We start from the raw sequence: 17528 nt of genomic DNA, 5'->3' as shown, positions 1-17528 counted from the left end.
GCCCTCCCCACCTATACGTGCTAGTCCCTGAATGGTACCTCCCTCATGGGATTGCCCTAGGACTTACTTAAAGAGGCAATGAAAATGAAAGAATCTGGCGAAGTTGAGTCATGCACCATGCTCATTGTTTACTACCAGTTGGAGGAGAAAGAGGAGGGCATGTCAATTTGCTTGACTACCATGATCCCAACTAGAGGTTGACTATAGGAATGTTCAGAGGGGACATAATTTGAAAACATGTACTGCACTCTTCTCCCCATTACTGTCACTCCCTTTTACAGATGAGCAAACTGAGGCTCAGGAAAGGAAAGTGGCTTCGTCAGTCAATACCATAGAATTAGTGGAGGAGCTGGAACTTAATCCCAGGGCTCTTTCAATTGCATCCTATCAGAGAGGATGGCCATGCGTGATTGAGGAAGCTCAGTCCCTGCTTGGCGTTTCATGGGCTAGAACATCCATGTCCTGAACAAATCAGGGCAAAGCAAAGGCTTCCATTACTGCCCCCAGAAGCCTTTCTCAGATAGTCAGGTATCTTCATTTGGAGGGAAGAAACAAAGAATTAACTAGACAAGACTCTTATTACCTACGGGTGTTTCAAAATATTCTAAATCACTATTTTTCCAATTATTTTGACTAAGACCCGTAGGAAGAAATATATACTGTGACCTATTATTTGGGTTAATATAGTATTTATTGTCCAATCAGAACACTTTTGAGTGTGAGGGAGTGCTAGTGATAATAATGCTGGGACCACAGACACAAAATCAGACTGTCTCATGCAAACTGGGGACACCCTACTGCACGTACACCTATATAATTAAAACATAAGTTGCACAAAGTAGTATTTATCTTTAATATGTGCAATGAACCCTGACATTTTCAATTCTGTTCTATTTCACTATGAAAATACTAGTTATGACATTAAATTGGGTCAAAAGTTTGAAACACTACTCTAGTTGATTGTTGGTACATGTGAGGGCTTTGGGATGGTGATGGGGAGGGGAAGAGAGGAGGGTATAGTGAAATGAATGTCTGAGATGTACTGTAAACTTGTCCCATTTGAATATTTTCGTGGATGTTCTCCTCCAAGAAAAATACTGGTAATAAACATTGCCTTCAGTCTACTCCCCATGATTAGCAAAAGGTTTATTTAGATCCATCTTTCTGGATCCCCTTGTTCCACTTGGGACGGGCATCGTCTCTGTGTACTTCCGCCACCCCCTTTTCTTACCCTTGGGCTTTTATCTGTTAGTCTGCCCCTGATTTAGAGGTGTAAAACTTCCAAGGAAGAGTGTCTCATTTACAGTGTCTGGCCCTCTGTGTACTCGCTCCTGTATCTTGGAGTTGAAGCTGATGCTCTTGAAAAGCTAAATTGTCTTCTCTGCTCCACTCCTTCAAACACACACATTTATACACAACTCCTGGACATCTCTCCTCTGTCTCAAAACTTTGCCAAGACATAACAGAGCAAGTCTGGCCTGCCAGTCGGGCATGTGAGACTCACACCTGGGCTTCTTCAATCAATGGTCCCCCGTATATTAGGACTAGCTAAGAAGCCCTTGCAAATTTACCCACGGAGGAGAGAAGGGTTACCACTCTACCCTCTGTCCACCCTTCCTCAGGCTCTCCCAAAATGTTTGAACACTTGTAAGTGTTAGCAAAAGCCACAGAATGCGAGAGACTCAGGAGTAATGCTTCACAGCAGTAAAATAACTTTCTGTAGGCTCCCATTTTGTAAAGATCTTTAGGACATGAAGGCATAGAGAAACACAGGGGTTTTCCTGCCTCAAAGGATAAACTGTGTAATACCTTGAGACTGAAAGTCACTTATTCCTAAAGCAGATTTTATCACCCAGTCATACGAATTCATGGACTAAACTTGACAACAGTTTATTTTACTAGAGAGGATTGAGTATGTGGCTTTTCCTGGTGGTTATTAAATTGAGTGTGTATATATATATTTTTTTCCTAAATCATAAATCATACAAGATGGTTTAGACAGAGGAATTTAAAAACACACAGAAAAATTTGGTGGCACTAAGACTCCTGACTATGCTTAATGCTTTAAAAGATTCTTGAAAAACATATCAGCCCAGATATGTTTGTCTTATTTTAATATTTTTACCAGAAGCTCATTTACATGCATAGCAGTTCAAGGTAGTAGAAGCCTAAAATATATACACACTAAATTAAATAGAAAATGTGATTAGGAACTATCAAATGAGAAGTTTGTAAAACAAACCAAGAATAATAATAATTATTTTAATATAGTATTTTAGAAACATATACCTATGCCATTTAACCTTTATGGCAACCCTGTAAGGCATGGCCAGTTGGGGTATTTGAGTTTTAGGGAGATTCAGTTGCTGTCTTACCTTGGTTCCCTAGAAGCAGAGTCTGTGACTTGCAGGGGGGCTGCTCTCAGGGAAAAGATGTAAGTGAGGAGGGGAAGGGAAAAAGACCCAAGCAAGGAGACAGTCTCAGGTAAAATCTAGCACCGTCAGGTGCTCAGTCACATAAATCCTGCAGGGTTGTACTTCCACCCACACCCCCTTTTTGTTTTTAAAACAAATACTGCTTCTTATATCAGAATTTGTGTATATTACAATCTGGTCATGGCTTAGCTGGCTCAGGGTTTCTCATGAGGTTGCAATCAAGTTGTTGCCTTGGCCTGAGGTTTAATCTGAAGGCTCGACGTGTGTGTATGTGTGTGTGTGTGTAGATCTTCCAACCTTATTCACATAATTATTGGCAGGCTTTGGTTTCTCGCCACATGGGCTTCTCTATATAGGACTCCATCAAGACTTGGCAGCTGGCATGCCCCAGGATGAGTGATCCAAGAAAGACAGTAAGAGAACGTCCAAGATGGAAACCACAGTCTTTTTATATCTCAGAAGAGATATAACATCCCTTCTGCTATATTCTTTTCATTAGAAGCAAAGTCAATAAGTCCATTCCAATAAGGGAGAGTTATACAAAGGTATGAATTCCAGGAGAAAGGGATCACTGGGGGCCATCTTGGAGGCTGCATATCACAGTCTACCCTCTGGCACCCAGTGATCCATGTCCTTCCCACATGCAAAATACACTCACGCCCTCCCAAGGTCCCTAAAAGTCTTATCCCATTGTAGCATCAGCTCAAAGTCCAGAATCTCATCATCTAAATCAGGTCCAGGTGGGGATGAGGCTCCTTCTATGTACTTCCTTAACTGTAACTGCTTGAATACAGTTCTTCTCTATCTGTAGACCTGTAAAACCAAAGAGGTATCTTCTCCCCATGTACCCAACCTACAATGGTTGAATAGCCATAATATAACTGTTATAGAGATTCCTGTTAAAAATGGGGTTAAATGGGAGGCATAAAGGAGTCACTGTTCCATAGAAATCCTGAAATCTTGCTGGCCAAGTTTTGGTAGTTCTTTCTTCAGGCCTCACAGTCTGGAAAGAATTCTTTGTGGTTCTCTGCTCTATTCTCTAGGCTCTTGATTCCACCCTCTAAGCAGTCTTTCCTTTTCCAGGAAGGGTAACACCTATCTACAGCTAAGCAGCTCTATGAGCCTGTTTCCTGACAGTAGAATTCTGGGAGTTCAAAGGGCTCTCCTCATTCTATAATGTCTCTGTCCCCCTCAGTCATGTTGGTAATATTTCTGAATCTATACCTCATTAAGAACTTTGTGGGTCTGCTGTCCATTAGACATTCTGTCCATTAGACAGAAGCCACATCCACAAATCTCATAGACATAAACTCTTCTCTGTTGTTTCATTGAGAGGATCTGGGAGACACACCTTTACTCTCTAAAGGGACTCTTGTATGACTGAAAGTACTCTGAAGCACCACCTTGACTTAACAAAGGATTTGACGGTCATATCCTTGGCTTTATCTGTAGGCTGTGTTTTCCTGGCAGTGCCCTGGATTTGATCTTTGTTCAGAAGCCATTCAAATGTCCTTTTGACTTTACTACAGCTGCAGTGTAGCCACTTTGGCAAATCATTTGCTAGCACTAAATCATCTGGTTCCTGTAAATGAATACCCTATGGCTTCCAATAGTGCAAAATACCTTTTCCTTTTTCTTAAAATTTATTTGTTTATTTTAATTTATTTTTTTTGGCTGTGTTGGGTCTTCATTGCTGCATGCAGGCTTTCTCTAGTTGCGGCCAGCTGAGCTGGGGCTACTCTTCATTGCAGTGCATGGCCTTCTCATTGCGGTGGCTTCTCTTGTTGCGGAGCACAGGTTCTAGGCATGTGGGCTTCAGTAGTTGTGGCACGCAGGCTCAGTAGTTGTGGCTCGCGGGCTTAGTTGCTCCACGGCATGTGGGATCTTCCCGGACCAGGGATCGAACCCGTGTCCCCTGCATTGGCAGGCGGATTCTTAACCACTGTGCCACCAGGAAAGTCCCCAAAATACCTTTTTCTAAACATCCAAATCTTCAGTATTGTCACTGTTCAAATTTATATCCTGAAGCTGTACTGAGTGGGATAAAACCATTCCAGACATATGAGCATAATGACACATGATTTATGTGTCATAAGAAACATGAGGCAGATTTTTCTCTTTTCTTCCAACATTTGTCAACTACCAATTCTGAATCATATGCTAGGTATACAAGGCAAATTAGACATGGTTCTCACCACTGAGCAATTTAGAGACATGATTTATCTCCACAAAATATATATTTTTAAATGAAGTCTAGACCTATGCTGTCTAGTATGGTAACCACTAGCCACATGGCTGTATAAATTTAAATTAATTAAAGTTCAATGAAATAAAAAATGTATCCCCCCAGTTGTACTAGCCATATTTCAAGTGCTTAATGATCACACGTGGCTAGTGGCTATCCTATTGTACAGCATAGATATAGAGCATGTCCATCATTGCAGAAAGTTCCATTGGATAGCAATAATCTAGAGAAGAAAGCAGTAAGATCTAATAAAGATAAACACTTATCCTTGTTTTAAATATATTTGTCTCTCCTCTCCCATACTAAAAAGTTTCAAATATCAAGGAGATACTACATACTTCTTTAGTAAATACTCTAACATGCTTCATAATAAAGAATGCTGTAAACCCATGATTCTTAATAATTTTTTGGATCACAGACCCTTACTAAAATCTACTAAAAGTTAGCAAGTTTTTCCCCAGGAAAGTATATTCATGTACCAAAAAGCATGTCCAATTACAAGGGGTTCATGGACTCCCCCAAAGCACTTCCATTGTTCCTCTAGGAGGCCAGGGACTCAGGTTAAGAATCTTTACTGCGAAGTGAGTTTGATTTTCCCATTGACTTTCAGTATAAAATTGATGATGCAGTTTACTATTAAATATAATGACTCCTGATAGTAATAAAATTAGAATAAGGATGATGAGGGGGAAAAAGAAAAATTTCTGACAAAAGTTAAGAATGTATAGCTATCTTCAAAATAATTAAAGAATAAACCCAACCCTTTGAGCTAAAACTTTAACACAGAACCAGCAAATCTGTCAACTTGCATCATGTATCACAGTCAATACAGGAATGTAGTTTAGCAAATTGGCTACATCTTCCATTAGTTTCAAATGCTCCCTCTACCCACCAGCGTCACAATGAAAAAACTTTTAGAGTGATGAAAGGAGCAGTCTAGCCTTCTAAATCTAAATTCCTGGTGTAATTCTAATACATTTAATAGATATTTTTTAAGAGTGTGTTGGTTGCCTCAATGGTGTTAACTACCTGGACATACTGGGTGAAAGGGTGGGATTCAATGGGCCAGGAAGACCCTTCTTTGAACTTTGGAAAAAAGGAGTGACTATTTCTTTGCAAATCTGTTGATTTAGATGAAGTTTCTGCAAGGAGAGCAGAATTATAAATGGAATTGGCTCCAGGTATGGCTGAGGGACAGAATCCTATATGGCACTGAGTTTCTGATTTCTGAGCCAATGTAGAATTTGTATTTGTGTAGAAGAAGCACTGAAGCATTCTTTCCAAAGAGTGGTAATCTGAACCACATGAGGACTGATTAATGGTTTGCACGATAAAACCTCAATTAACCAGAATTCTAAAGGGATGGCCTTTTGTAAATAAAGGAGAGTTTGTTAGGAAACCTCCCTCTCTCCTTCCCTGCCAACTTCTCTCTCTCTTTTTATTCCTTTCTTTCTATTTTAACCCTGTGGAAAATCTTTCTCTAATATGTGTGAATTTCCTTTGCTGCTTTAATAAGTACAGTCTGCTGAACATAAGTTAGTCAGTGGTCTTTGATCTTATTGTATCCTTCATGATGTCCATTTTGTAGACTAGTCATCATTTTTTATAGAAGTTGATATATGAGTTTAGGCTGAATATAAACTGGGATTCTGGGGGAAGGGGTAGCTAATATCCATTTATTTTGTATTCTCTTATCTCCTATCAATAATAGGCAGTAAATTTCCTGTTCATTTGTGAATCAGTTTGGATGCATTAAGCTGCAAGTGACAATGCTATCCACAGTGGCTTAAATTGAAAGGACATTTATTATTGACCTAGCAAGAAGTATGGAGGTAAGATGTCTAGGGTTGATTTAGTAGCCCAATAAAGTCATCACAGACCCCAGGTTCTTTTAATAGTTCCACTCTACCATCCTCAGCCAAAAACCTTTTGTCCTGAGACATCTTACCTCATGGTTGCAAAATGGCTGCTGTAGCTTCAGGCATTTATCCTTACACCATAGCTTCCAAAGCAGGAAGGGAGAAAAGAGGGCAAAAGAGTTTTCTTGTGCACTTTTCTCTTTTATCAGGGGGAAAGTCTTTTCCATAAGCCCTGTTCCCCCAAAGCAGACATATTTTTCCTTGTCATTGGCCAATACTGGGTTTCATGCCTACCCCTGGAACAATCATTGGCAAAGGGGAATTTCTGACTTAGAGTCATCACAGTTCAAGATAGGCAGAGAGAGATAATGAGTGGTTGTGATCTAAGTGGAGGTGGACGGACCAATATAAGTGAGCTACTAATCAAGTTGCTAATCAAGGTAACCTCTTGAGATCATCTGAACTGTCTGCCTTGCAGGCTCTAATTTAAGTAAAGGCAGTAGTGAGAATGCCTGGTTTTGGGTTTCAGTGAGCTTTCCAAAGAAACAACTGAGGGCTTCCCTGGTGGCACAGTGGTTGAGAATCCGCCTGCCAATGCAGGGCACACGGGTTCGAGCCCTGGTCCAGGAAGGTCCCACCTGCCGCGGAGCAACTAAGCCCGTGCGCCACAACTACTGAGCCTGTGCTCTAGAGCCCGTGAGCCACAACTACTGAGCCCGTGTGCCACAACTACTGAAGCCCGCATGCCTAGAGCCCACGCTCCACAACAAGAGAAGCCACTGCATGAGAAGCCCGCGCACCACAACAAAGAGTAGCTCCCACTCGCCTCAACTAGAGAAACCCACGCGCAGCAACAAAGACCCAACGCAGCCAAAAATTTAAAAAACCCCAAAGAACTGAGCAAGCCAAAACAAGATGGAGCAATAGTTAAAAAAAAAAAAAAAGAAAGAAAGAAACAAATGAACAGAAGAGCTGCTTTACTCTGCCAGGGACGCCGCTACCTTGGGGGTGGTGATGCGAACCATCTTTATATCTCCTTTTGACTCATTATAAAGACTTGTCTCATGGTGTAACCAGGAGGGTTCCTCTCTTTAGGCAAACATTTACCACTCTTCAAATGACACCAGAGTTGAGCTTGTGGTCTTGAGTTGAATTTGTGGTTTAACAATGCATGTAGTTTATTCCTGACATGCCTGGAGGCAACGAGCAGGATCAAGGCTCACTGTAGGAGTTATGTGTACAGGTGAAGGCAAATGGAGAAAACTCAGAACCCAGAGTATAGAAATCCAGTTTCTGAGAGTCGGCCCTGAACTTGTTTGTGTAGCAATCCTCTTAGATGTGTAACAAGGCTGTGGCATGTGAGGACTTGCAATAACCTCATAGAAGAGAATGTTCTTATCTGTGACGGTTGCAGTTCCTGCTGGTAAATGTGTGATCAAGATGGTGTTAACTCAACAGTCAGTGGTCAGACTAGGAAGGCTAGGAGGAAAGATCTCTAAATTTAAGATGATCGCTTGGAAGTTTGGGGCCTGGTACTGCTTTAAAGATTAAGCATCTACCATTTACTGGAATTCAGTATTTAACATGTTAAAAATGATTCAGTTCCAACTTCCAAATGAGTTTAAATTTTAAAATTAAGCACAGACTTCCTCTATGAGGCTGTGGTTTTCAAGGGTAGCAAGACTCATCATGAAATTTGACCTTAGCCATGCCTTGGTGAAGAGGTTTTGAATAAACATCCAGATCATCAATTTCAACACTCATTTCCTACAGATATACCAAGGCAGCTTTATATTTCTTTGTCATTAAGATAAGACATTTGATTTTCCTCCTTATCCTCCACCCAAGTTCATTTCATAAAATGGACTGATTCTCAGGTAACATAAACACCCAGTTCTACCAGGTTTTCTTTGATTGCTGGAGAAACTCTGGGCCGTATCTGAGTTATACACATTTTACTGCGTCTCCTCTGGCATGAGATTCATATCCATTGGCCTCTTCTCAGAGTGAAGTTGACTTTCTCTCAATCCCGAGTCCAGAATTTCAGTTGGCATGTGGTAATTGCAAAACCATTTGAGGCTCATCTTGATTGGCTCTGGCAATCTCAGCCCAGCCAGGTTCACTCTGAGAGGTCCCCTGTCCCTTCATGAATGGCCACAAAAGCTTTTACTCTTGGCTCTGCGTTCTAATAGCCCCTCTTGCATGGACTGTGCCAAAGCAGTGCTTCAAAAATATTCGTCCGTATCATGTGGCTTTTCTTGCTGCAGTTTCTGTTCTTTTTTATTGTAGGATCTGGAGACTCACCGCTAGAAGACGATGAAGTCGCGTATTCACACGCTAGATATAAAGGTGAATGCTTTGCTTATGTGCTAATGAAGACCTGCTGATGCCAGGAGGACTTTCCTTTTTGCCCTGCAGAGCAGACTATAATAAAGTGACCAGACAACACATTTTAAGTTCTAATTACCTGTCGAGAAAACAAAATTATTTAAAATTAATATGCACATGCTCCCATTTGAAAGAAAATACAGAAAAACAAATGAAAGAAAACAAAAAGCATTTGGAAATCTCTGAAGTGCTGTCCTTCAGCACCCCAGTGGTCATTTTATTCTCATCGGTTTCTTTACTGTCCTTACTTCTGCAAAGCCAAGCTCTAGCTGATGAAAGTGAAAATCAAGCCATGAGTTCTACCTGATTCAGACATTACAGCCAGAATCGTCCAGAGTAAACCATCCAAGGTCAGATCTGGACCCAGTGCTGCTAATGTACTGAGATGAATGAGGAATGAGAAAACTTGATTTTCATAAGCTCATTTCATTGTGCTCTTTCTGAGTCTGGCTTGGCTCCTGAAATGATGAGTAAAGTGTGTTGCCCAATGAAACTTTAATGATAAAGAACTCCATCTCTACACATTTCCAGCAATCCACCCCCTCCAGCAGGTATAAAAAGCCTAACCAAGAACCTTCTATGCAGGCTCAGGTAAGTATGTCCATAAATATTTTCTAATGGTGAGTCGTTTCTCTGAAGCTTTGGGAGCCCTGAGAAAAGTGAGGGTAAATTTAGATTATTTCTCTCTGAATCCAGTTCCTTTTACAGTTGAGAAATAATTTGAAGAAAATTGATTAATAAAGTTCTATTGTGGCATTTTGCCCAGGAAATTTGTCTACATTCTGGCAGGAGGACACTCCCCTGCTCTGTCGTGATATGTCTAAGTTATGAGAGTATCAGGGTAGTACTGGTCAGCCTTTGGTTGGAGAGAGTCCTTCAGTTGTTTTCCACACAAGTGAACAACCTTTCTAATATAATGACTGGTGTCTATGTCCACGTGTTTCCCACCATGTTCCACGTTTGCTTATGACCTGTGAATACAAATACTCATTCCTATCCACAGCTCCTTTATTACTGCCTCATGAATTAACCAATCCAGCAAAGCACAAACTTGTTAATTAGATGTTTGGGGTAAGGTGGTATTCTGATTCCTAACACTTTTTTTTAACATCTTTATTGGAGTATAATTGCTTCACAATGGTGTGTTAGTTTCTGCTTTACGACAAAGTGAATCAGCTATACATATACATACCTAACACTTCTTCTTAATTGAGAGTTTTGAAAAATCTTTTTTTTTCGAGTCCCTTATTGAAAAATCTTCCTAAAACACATGCGTGCACATGTGACCCTCAGATTATTGTTCCCAGTGTTCATCCTTACTTCGCAGCACTGCAAGTGTGGAAGGTAAACCAGATGCACGAAAATATGTGCCTGGCCTAGAGCTTACCCGGAATGTTTAAGAATAAATACTTCTCAGGAAATTGTTTTCATTGTCATTTTTTTTAGTTTTAAAACTTAGAGGCAAACCATTGTTCATTGGGAGATTAGTTCTAGATCCTTAGGCCCCTACACAGTGTCTGGCACAGTGTATATACTCAGTAAATGTTTTTTTGAATTAAATTGATAATTTATAAAATTTATAAAAGAAAAAAGAAAGTGAAGTGTAACCAACATTTAATGTGGCAAGCATTGCTTTTGATTCTTTTACTTGGAATGCCATCCTGTCTTCACACTAATTGAGGGAAGGAGGAAGGCGTGTAGAGATATGTTGTTATTACTTATTTACAGGTGAAGGAACCGCAGATTAGAGAGGGGAGGTGACTTGCGTAGACTCACACAGCTAGCAAACATTATGTTTGAGTCTGAAATCCAGATGTTTTAGCTCAACATCCAGAGTTTACTAGTAGCTCCTCCTTAGTCTTCTACATGACACTGCTTACCCCAGGAGCTCCACAATGGCCCAGGGAGATGAAAAAGTTTTCCTGAATAATCGATTTAGATTTCTCCCTAAATAAACCCTGTCTTAATTGAAGCAGCATAAGAGCTTCCTTTCTCTAAACCTCTATGTTAAATGTTTCGCTAATTCACTTTTAACTCATGGTATTTGCATGCACTTCAAATTCAAGTCACTCACTGAATTTTTAATTACTATCACTGCAGGGCTGTTAAAATGTCAAAATATCTTCCAAAGGTTTGTCTTGGAAAGTAATCCAAAAGAAATTCCTTTTGCGAATAAATAAAAACAAGATATTTTTCCCCCCACATGTTGACAACAGCACAGCTCTTGGATGTGTAGGCAGCTCTGCTGGAAGGATTTGAAGACTCAAAATAGCTGAGTAAAAAAAATCTGCTAATTGCATGGTTGTACTGAAATATGCGAATTTGTAATATATGTATATGCAGGTCATTCTCTAATGGACCTGCTGCCTTAAATATTTGTCCTGGGCACATTTGTGGAAAAGACAACCATAATGTGTGTGTGCTAAGAATTGCGGGTCTGCTGCCTCATATTAGTTTACTCTAAAATCGTGCCCCTCGGGCTTTCTTGGTGGCGCAGTGGTTAAGAATCCGCCTGCCAATGCAGGGGACACGGGTTCGAGCCCTGGTCCGGGAAGATCTCACATGCCTCGGAGCAACTAAGCCCGTGCGCCACAACTACTGAGCCTGCTCTCTAGAGCCCACGAGCCACAACTACTGAGCCCGCGTGCCTAGGGCCCATGCTCCGCAACAAGAGAAGCCACCGCAATGAGAAGCCCGCGCACCGCAACGAAGAGTAGCCCCTGCTCACCGCAACTAGAGAAAGCCCGCGTGCAGCAACAAAGACCCAACAGCCAAAAATAAATAAATAAATAAATTTATTTTTTAAAAAATTCTTTTATACTTAGAGGAAAATAATGGAGATATGTATGCTGTTTTGTACTTTACTTCAGGGTCCAGATTTTTCTCATTTAAAAATGTTAGTATATACAGACTAGATGTATAAACCCAAGAGGAAGGAAACTTTGTTCAAGGAAGGCCTGGAGGCCTAGCGTAAGCTCTTGCAAGACTGCATCCAAGAGATCAAACTTAATCAGCTCTAGGCTAAGCGTGGGGCATCACTTCTCCCCAGAAAGTCCAGGAAATACTGCTTGAGTCCCGACGGTAGCACCCATTTGCAGCTGTCTGCAAAGCATTATATGATGAAAATATTAGGCAAAGGAGATGTCAAAGCACATAAGTAAAAAAAACAAAAACAAAAAAAATAGTCCATGCACGAGACCTGGACAGAACTGTTGGTTTTCATGGCTGAGAAGCAGCCAGAAACACATCATCAGAAGAGAATTCCTGGCAAAGTCAAACAGGGAATTTCCTCCTTCTTGGCCACATGATGGCGCACGAACTTCACTCACTGTCAGCTCAGGTGCTGGGGTGGAGTGAGGAGCTGGCAGCCCTAGGGAGGGGGCTCCTGTGCGAGGCGTGGAGAGCCTGACAGGCTTGAGGGAGCTAGTCTCTGGTCCCCATTGACTGTGCGGTGGCCACTGTGGGAACTTTCGAGGAGCTAGTCTTGCCCTACTAATCTTATGGCCCTCAGCGACACCTTCCAAAGGCCCAGGGGAGAGGTTCTGATTTAACAGTGTCATCCTAAGCTGTGCTCTGGGCAACTACGAGACCAAAATCAAAACACCCTGGGGGGCTTCCCTGGTGGCGCAGTGGTTAAGAATCTGCCTGCCAATGCAGGGGACACGGGTTCGAGCCCTGGTCTGGGAAGATCCCACATGCCGCGGAGCAGCTGGGCCCGTGAGCCACAATTACTGAGCCTGCGCGTCTGGAGCCTGTGCTCCGCAACAAGAGAGGCCGCGACAGTGAGAGGCCCGCGCACCGCGGTGAAGAGTGGCCCCCACTTGCCACAACTAGAGAAAGCCCTCGCACAGAAACGAAGACCCAACACAGCCAAAAATAAATAAATAAATAAAATTAAAGAAGAAAAGAAAAAAAAAAACCACGCTGGAACTTTGCCATTGGAGAAGGGTGTCATCTCTTACCTAAATGGGGCTTAACTGGGGACATCTGAAAAAGGAGGTAGCTTCCCAATGGGGAGAAATTGTTCTGTGACGTTAAGCCCAAATTATATCCTGTGGCAAAACCCTGGAAACTGTTGCTTCGTTCACATTCATTAAGATCGTATTAAATGCTTTTACAGTGAATATGATACAGACTTGGAAAAAAATCTAAATTAACCAATTATTGACTCCCCCGCCACTCTGTATGGATGGCTGGGGTTAAGGTTCACAATGGTAACAGTTGCTCTCAAGGGAATTATGTATCTAGTTAAGGGAAATATTAAAAGGAACAAGCATTCATTGAATGTTTACTACATGCTAGTCACTGTGCTAGACGCTTGATATGCATTTTTTTTCAGTCCTTGTAAGAGGACTTGTAAGAGTCCTATGACATAGGTAGAGGTATTGACTCAGAGAGGTTAAGTAACTTGTCCAAGATCACACAGCTACTAATGGAGGAACCTGGACCCATATTCGTATATGTCTGACACCTAGTCCCATGATCATAACCTCCCCACCCAGAGACAACTTAAAAGACATGGGGTACTATTTGGAGGTCCAAAATCTGGAATGCAGCCAGCCAGGGACTTCGAGAGTGAAGAGACACATTTTCTGAAGATGTCACTTGCTATTTCTCCTCTCCTTTGTTTCTGCTACCTGTAGACACCCCGTGGTGCTCCCCCATCAAGGTGAAGTACGGGGATGTGTACTGCAGGGCCCCTCAGGGAGGATACTACAAAACAGCCCTGGGAACCAGGTGTGACATTCGCTGCCAGAAGGGCTACGAGCTGCATGGCTCTTCCCAGCTGATATGCCAGTCAAACAAACGGTGGTCGGACAAGGTCATCTGCAAGCGTGAGTAGCCCGGCCCCATGTTGGGGCCTCAGGGCCATTCGGGGCCAAAGTTCTTTTCCTCTGAGATCAGGGATTTTTACTGAATGCTTTGTGGTCTTTGATGAGAAAAACTCCCCTTGTGAGCAGAAGCCATGCGTTCGTTCCTAAGATATGGCGGAAGTAAGATGACACATTTCAGACAGAGGGGTGCGATCAGCTGTTTGGAAAGGGGGAGAGAACAGAGGTCTGTTTAGCAAAGTGCTGGCCCCTGCAAAGGGTTTGGGGATTGAAAAACAAACAAGACACACAGGTAAAGACACACTCTGCCATCAAGGGTCATCTGCCATCAGGGGTCCCACAGAATAGCATTAGAGACAGACGTGTAAACCCAACAGAAGTATAAGAATGGTGCTCTGCCATGGACTCCTGTTAGTAGACACAAGCGTCCTCCCAAGGAGTAGAACTTAGGGAGGCAGGGAGAGAATTACCGCGGAAGGATGCTTATTCCATGAAAGGCGCTGTGCCTCAGGGGAGAAGGTTGGAAGCACATTTCAGGGGCTGACTTTTAGCTTCCTGGAAAGTCATCTCATTTGGGAAACTGCAGGTGACACAGCATCATTGAAGTGCATTTTAGATGCCATTGCTGTTCAAAAAAGCTATCATGATGGAGCGCCTGTTGTGTGCCAAGCATTTCACATATATGCAATTTTTGCAACAATGCTATTGATATGGGTGCCATTACTTTATTGTTGGGAAACTGAGGTTGGGGGCTGCAGCCTTGTGATCCAGTCTAGGCAGACTACGCCTCTGGGTGACTATAGTGGACACTTTGAGTGCTTCCCCCAGATGTCCCTGGATGCCCTGCTACCAGTTCTGTGTGTCCATCCCCCAGCTTCGGGGCGCTTTGCTCTTAATGACTTGCACCTTCGATTGATCTTCTACCAAGGAAGAAGAGGCTCTGCGCCTTCAGAGGACTGCTTTCTTCGTTCTGACAGGGAGAGCATTCCCCATGGGTAGCCTGTAGCTGCCCAGTACTGACTGGTAAAGGATTATGAAAGCCCAGCTGCCCTGCCTGGAGGCAGGGCAGACTCAGGCATCACTCACGCTCCAGAGCTCCCCTGTGGAATCAGGCTGAGGCTGACTTTGCCTGAGTTGCTACCTTGCCCGGCTTCTTCCCCTCCCCCGTCCTGCTTCCCCCACCCTTCACTGGTCTCCCCTGGGAGCACTTTCTTAATCACTTGCACACAAATCCTGGTCTCAGCGTCTATTTCTGAGGAGCCCAGCATAAGACCGTGGTTTAGCTGGGATGCCAACCCAAGCCAGTCTGGTGTAAAACTTTGTGTCCCTTCTGTGTGACATGCAACCATTGTTACCAAATGCAAGTTCATGTGCCTGATGCACAGTGAGGCCAAACAAATCGAAACATCGGAGTTTGGAGCAGAGAAAGGTTATTGCAGGACCAAGCAAGGAGAACGAGTGGCTCGAGCCCAAACCCACCGCCCCACCAACTCCTTGAAAGGGTTCAGCACAGCATTTTTAAAGGCCAGGTGAGGGAGGGGGGTTGCAGGGTACGTGATCAGCTTGTACACAGTTCTCTGATTGGCTGATGGTGAGGAAACGGAGGTTAACATTCTAGGCGCCAGAAGGTCTGGGGGCCACAGGCTCATGATCATCAAGTAGTTAATTTCTTCCATTTGGTGGTGGTTTTAGCATCTGAAAAACTCAGGGAATATGCATCAGATGCTATTATCTGGGTCTTCAGAGAGGAGCTACAGCAGGGGGTATGGGGGAGGGGTCTGCCCCGGGAAGGGCCCATAGGGTCCTGCTCGGTTACACCATCTATCATTTCTCTACGTCTATCAGTTATATTTCAATTAACTTCACCCTATGCTTTCGGAGTTTCTGGACTCTGAAACTCCATGAACAAAATCTAAGTAATACTGAATCTCTGGGTTTCTCTTTTTCAGAAAAGCGATGTCCTACCCTTGCCATGCCAGCAAATGGAGGGTTTAAGTGCGTCGACGGTGCCTACTTTAACTCCCGGTGTGAGTACTATTGCTCGCCAGGATACACACTGAAAGGCGAGCAGACAGTCACGTGTATGGACAACAAGGCGTGGAGTGGCCAACCAGCCTCCTGTGTTGGTAAGAGAATATCACCAGCCCTCAGGAGGCGCCTGCTTTGGGAGGAAGCATCCATGTCCCGGATATAAAGCATAAGCACCCAGTTTTGCTTTCAGTGGTTCTCTTCATCCCTATTTCTCTGGCTCAGCGCAGACCTAGCCTCAGTCTCTACGCTAGAGTTGACTTCACAGCTCATGGCTTTCCTCTGACTTTTGTCTCTTGCTTGGATTGCGATTGAGGCAGCTGGAGGCTGGCAGAGGTACGGGGTAATCCCGCTGCTTTAGTTCCGGGATCTGCCCTGTAGCACTGAGCAGAGTTTTTGACATTGGCCGGACATTCCTGCAGAGAGCATCTCTGTGTCTTTCAGCCGGCAGACGTAGTTCCATTGTCATCGACTCCGGTAGTCAGCAAACACTCAGTTTGCTAAACTGGAAGGGATTTGGCTATTTTACCTTAGTCTGGATTTGTTGGGCAAATAGTAGTTCTTAGTTCTTAGTTGTGGTTCGGGGTGCTGGAACTCTTTACAAATGCAAATTCAGGGCTCCACCCCAGACCTGCTGAATCAGAAACTCTGGGGATGGGGTCCAGCATTTGGTGCTTTAATGAGCCTTTCAGGGCATTTAGAAGTGCTTAAAGAGAGAGCCGCTGATCTAAGGCAGTGCTTCTCCAACTTGGGAATCACCTGGGAAACTTGGTAAAAATGCAGCTTCTGATTCAGTAGATCTAGGGCAAGGTTTCTGAATCTTGGAACAATGGACATTGGGGTCAGATAATTATTCGTCCTGGGGTCCTGTCTTTTGCACTCTAGGATGCTTAGCAGAGCCTTGGCTTTTACCCACTAGATGCCAGTAACATCTCCCCCCAACTCCCACTTGTGACAACCAAAAATGTCTTCAGACATTGTCAAATGTCCCCTGGAGAGAGGAGGAGAGGAAGGAGAAAAATCACTCCCCCCCACTCCTTGAGAATCACCCATCTAGGGGCAGTGGGTCCCTTCTCCCCACCCCTGCCCCTGCTACTTATTAAAATCACCTGAGTATCTTTTAGAACCTAGCCATGCCTTGGTCCTACCCTAGAGATTCTGATTCAGTTAGCCTGATGTGGGACAGCTGGAGGAGGTGAGTGGCATTATAAAAGCTTCCCAGGTGGTTTTCATGTGCAGCCAGGACCCAGGACTGTTGTCTGAGAGCAGTGGATCTCAGAGTATGGTCCCCTGATCAGAAACAGCAACATCAGAAATGCAGATTTCCGGACCTGCAGGATTGCTGGATTCTGATGCTCTAAAGGTTGAGAACCTGCCTTAGAAGATCAAATTTGGGAAGAACTTTAGTACCTTTTTACTCAAAATAGTGTCCAGCAGTTTCAGCACCAGCAGGAAGCCTGTTGGAAATGGAGAATCTTGGCACCCATCCCAAAGCTGGCAGATCAAAATCCACATTTTAAGAAGATCCCCAGGGGATTCCTATGTCCTTTAAACATTGAGGCAGACTGCTCTGGGACAGTGGTTTTCAACTCTGGCTGCCATTTAAATCTGAATATCTGGGGCCCTGGTATTTTTCCAAAACTCCCCCAAGTAGTTGAAAACCACTGTCCCAGGAGACTGTTTACTCATAAAGTGTTAGAGCTGCCAGGACCCACCCCAGCAGAACATCCTAGTCCAATCC

General features: G+C 43.4%; 1 protein-coding gene across 2 annotated transcripts in view; it reads left to right on the top strand.

The window, feature by feature from the left end:
* Positions 1–17528, top strand: part of SRPX (sushi repeat containing protein X-linked) — a 105356-nt gene that overhangs the window by 38976 nt on the left and 48852 nt on the right. Inside the window, exons 2-4 of one of the 2 annotated variants that reach the window (XM_061177999.1) lie at positions 8829–8888; positions 13571–13762; positions 15709–15885. In XM_061177999.1, the coding sequence (XP_061033982.1) occupies positions 8829–8888; positions 13571–13762; positions 15709–15885 (429 nt within the window). The remainder of the gene's footprint in view (positions 1–8828; positions 8889–13570; positions 13763–15708; positions 15886–17528) is intronic. The other variant, XM_061178000.1, reaches the window with a different exon arrangement.

The sequence above is a fragment of the Eubalaena glacialis genome, chromosome X (assembly GCF_028564815.1).
Source record: "Eubalaena glacialis isolate mEubGla1 chromosome X, mEubGla1.1.hap2.+ XY, whole genome shotgun sequence".
NCBI classification, from domain to species: Eukaryota; Metazoa; Chordata; class Mammalia; order Artiodactyla; family Balaenidae; genus Eubalaena; species Eubalaena glacialis.
The sequence above is the reverse complement of the archived record's forward strand: the minus strand, read 5'-3'. Positions and strand labels throughout refer to the sequence as shown.